The following is a 3388-nucleotide window of genomic DNA, read 5'->3' as shown; positions in this document are numbered from 1 at the left end:
GAGTCATCTCTGCACCTAATTCGACATGTGGCCAAAAACAGAATCTCCTTGCTGACTGAGCTCTGGAAACTCATGCCCATCCTCCGCCAGATGTTAGTCAGTCAGTCAGTCAGATAAATATAAACCTTTGTTCCACAGTTCTGACTATATGGAAACTGTCAGAATATTAAGAATAGTTATAGACAGTAAGTGGGAATGACCCCAGTCATCTGACAAAATGTATCCAAAGTTTATCAAGAAGTGTTGATTTTGTGAAGTTCCCAGCTAAATGCCTTTTTATTAGCCTCTTTAAAATTGAATTTCAGTCCACACATCAGAAACCATTTATTTCTTCTTTTTCATACTTTCATACACTTACAGAACACACTCACTGCACACTGACACTTACAGAACACACTCACTGCACACTGACACTTACAGAACACACTTACTGCACACACTGACACTTACTGAGACTTTCAGTCAATACATCCATTATTTCCCACAACTCTAACCTCTGCATCAAACTCTAATCATCTGTACAGTCACATGCCATTACCGCTCCTTCTCTTTTCTCTTGTGTTTTATTAGTGATAACAGAATTAAATCAATATATCATCTTGCACCATAGGGCGAAAAAGGTGGTTTCTCTTTTGGTTTAGAGGCTGTTAGAGATGCCCAGAAACAATTTCGATCCTCTCACACAGTGTGAAATAACTTTTCAATGAGGCCAAATAGTAAAAAGCCAAAATAGGAGGAATAAAAAAGGAATGTGGCTTTAATGGGAACAATAGCATTCCTTCTCAGCTAAATGTACCACAGAGTCCTGGATTTGTGCTTTAAACTCAGGTAGGCATCTGAGTTCAGGAATCTGGGGCAAGAGTCTCTTTCCATCAGGAGGTAAACTTGTTTCTGGGCCTCGTCAAAGCAGGAGAGGCTCGGGTTCTCCAACGACTTCTTGATCTTCTCTCTGATATGGTGGTCTACATTGATCTGAGGCAGAAACAAACACAAACTCAATATCGGTTCAATTTAAAGAGCAGTCATGTATTGGTTCGTTTTAATTGGTCAGATAACTGAAAGGGGATGTTTGAAAATGTGACTCTCGTTGAAGACGTCCGTGCTGTGTTTCATCTGGAATAACAAAGAGAGGTCTGTATGCAGCCTGGCTCACTGCGTTAGAATATCTGGAGTCTCCTTCCTCATATGTATGCACATTGTTTGTTGATTACAGTTCTGCTTTTAGCAACATACTTCCAGAGAAACCTTTTCAAAAACTCAGGGCAGGGTCTTGACCTCTTGCAAGACAGGAAGAAAGTGGTTAAAATCATTTTCTTTGTAAGCCACTTACAGTTAATATTGGGGATCCACAGGACTGCTGCCTTTCTCCATCATTTTATTCCTTGCACACAAATGAATGATTTGCTTGTTCTACTTAAAGTAGAGAAATGATTATAGTCATAGATGACTCTAGACTTAGAATTTCCCTAATCTCTGTAAACCTCAGTCTGGAGAGCAGCATTCACAGAATTGTAACGTTGGTGCATCAGAAATGATATTTTTTGCTGAACTTTAGAGAATTTGGCACTTCAGGGAAAGCTAATGTCGAGTATAAGACCTTTCCCTAGCGTGGGAAAATTTGGGGAAAATGTAGTTTGCATTTGGTAAAAGAGGAAAAAACCCAACAGAGTTTATTATTGCTGTCTGCTGGCTATTTGTACCGCTTTGTACCACGACCCATCAGCCCCGGTGTGACTGACAGACTGACCTCTCTGCTGGCTGCAGGCTGGATGAACTCCTGGTAGATCTCCTGTGCTTTCCAGCGAAGTTTGTCTTGTGGGGTGTTTGACCTAAACTCCTCACATGCGAGCCAGAACTCAATGTTTTCTTCACTGAACTCAGACTGCAGAAATGTGCGAAACGCTGCTAAATATTCTGCAGAGAAGGAGAGATTTAAAAACCATATGATATATGTCACCAGAGTGATCATGTGGGGAGATTTGTTGCACACTAAAACAAATTTAAAATAGGATTTGGAACAGATTGTTTTTTTATTTCATGGTGTTTCTCTATCTGAAAATAAGCACTGTTCGGGTGAAGAGAAAAGTATATTTCTTACTTTTATCTCGTAGCAAGTTTTCCAGAGTCGGGTGGAGTTTATGGTCAGTCTCCCAACTGTAATAAAAAGAGATTTGAGTATCAGCTGTAACTGTGACTGTAATGAACAGCTGGAAGATTATTGTACCATACACTACCTGACTTTTGAAGGAGTTTTCTCATCATTTACTTTTTGTACCATGAGACCCTGGATGTCCCTCTTAAGCCTCTTTTGATTAACAATATCAGTTCTACAAAATAAATTGTTTTTGTCCAAATTAATGTAAAGTTTCACATTTTAACCGTGTAAAAACTAAACTTAAGACCATCTACCTTACACGAATCACTACTCAGTATCGTTAGTCTCTCTGGCTTACCTTCTGGACCGCTTCACGTTTTGCATAAAATCCCTAATTTCATAAAACCGAATCTTTGAAAACAAAAGCTTTGGCATTTTAACATCCCTGTCAATGTTCTCTGAGGAGTCCAACCGTCTGCTGTGGTGTCTGTAAAAAGTACCATTCCCTTGTGTGCTCATCTTTACCAGGCAGGAAAGGTGTAGCACTGATGACGTGGTGGGCCTGCTGGTGCAGGTATCTAAATGCCATTTGGAAAAGCATACAATCGACTGCTTTTACTGACTCAAGCATTTTCCACAGAAGAAAGAATTCTTAGCTGTGAGTCAGACCCTGATTTGTGGAAAAAATGTTGTCTTTTCTGTTATGCATGCTATGTGTATTCATGTCACATGTCGGTATGTGGAGATTCCATAGGGGCAGTAAATGGAGGGTAAAAGTCTGGATGATTCACTCGACACTGATTAATGTTAAATGTTATGACAAAACTCCACAATAACATTAGTGCTCATATTTCTGATTTCCAGCGAGATGCTTGTGAACATCTGTGGGTGTATCAGCTATGGATACTGTCATGATTTTTTTGGTACTTAATTAGCAATGAAACAGTTAAAGGAGCATAAAGGAGGTATAAGCTACTGAACTAAAAACTACTTGGAAACAAAAATGAAAGAATAGTCTCAGTCTTATCTTAGAGATGTTACTATTTTGGAAAGAATGCAAGTGATATGGTCTTGTTTTATTTGTTTGTTGTAAAAATAGCAGCAGCATCTTGGATGCGCTGGAAGCCACTGACTGACTTATGGCTTAAACCAGCGAAAAGAGAATTAGGGGAAAGAAGCAGCTGAGAAATAGGGGCTAAATAAAATACCTTGAGATTTAGATTGATTCAGGTGAAGAAAACTTCATTCTGCTCAAGTGTCAGACTATATTTTCAGTGTCACCTAGTGTAAGGA

The 3388-nt window shown here is 39.2% G+C and overlaps 1 protein-coding gene across 2 annotated transcripts; it reads right to left on the bottom strand.

Annotated features, from left to right (window-relative positions):
- Nucleotides 1–357: 357 nt before the first annotated feature.
- LOC113139845 (regulator of G-protein signaling 21-like) lies at nucleotides 358–3187 on the bottom strand. 2 transcript variants are annotated; one of them, XM_026323427.1, is made up of 5 exons: nucleotides 2454–3187; nucleotides 2235–2327; nucleotides 2099–2154; nucleotides 1748–1914; nucleotides 358–972 (listed from the first exon to the last, which is right to left on the bottom strand). In XM_026323427.1, the coding sequence occupies exons 1-5, from the start codon at nucleotides 2612–2614 to the stop codon at nucleotides 787–789; spliced, it is 663 nt and encodes a 220-aa protein (XP_026179212.1). In that variant the 5' UTR covers nucleotides 2615–3187; the 3' UTR covers nucleotides 358–786. The 2 variants fall into 2 exon arrangements, with proteins under 2 accessions (XP_026179212.1, XP_026179213.1); XM_026323428.2 differs by lacking the exon at nucleotides 2235–2327 and having other exon boundaries at nucleotides 2454–3181.
- Nucleotides 3188–3388: the final 201 nt, after the last annotated feature.

Source organism: Mastacembelus armatus, chromosome 4 (assembly GCF_900324485.2).
Source record: "Mastacembelus armatus chromosome 4, fMasArm1.2, whole genome shotgun sequence".
Lineage (NCBI taxonomy): Eukaryota > Metazoa > Chordata > Actinopteri > Synbranchiformes > Mastacembelidae > Mastacembelus > Mastacembelus armatus.
The sequence above is the reverse complement of the archived record's forward strand: the minus strand, read 5'-3'. Positions and strand labels throughout refer to the sequence as shown.

Bases quoted from the DNA above. Each gene is read 5' to 3' on its own strand.
- LOC113139845 (XM_026323427.1), bottom strand. From the start codon at position 2,614: ATGAGCACACAAGGGAATGGTACTTTTTACAGACACCACAGCAGACGG. The intron at 2,328-2,453 runs GTAAGCCAGAGA...TTTATTTTGTAG, and splicing joins AACGTGAAGCGGTCCAGAAG to AACTGATATTGTTAATCAAA. The intron at 1,915-2,098 runs GTAAGAAATATA...CCTTCTCTGCAG, and splicing joins AAACTTGCTACGAGATAAAA to AATATTTAGCAGCGTTTCGC.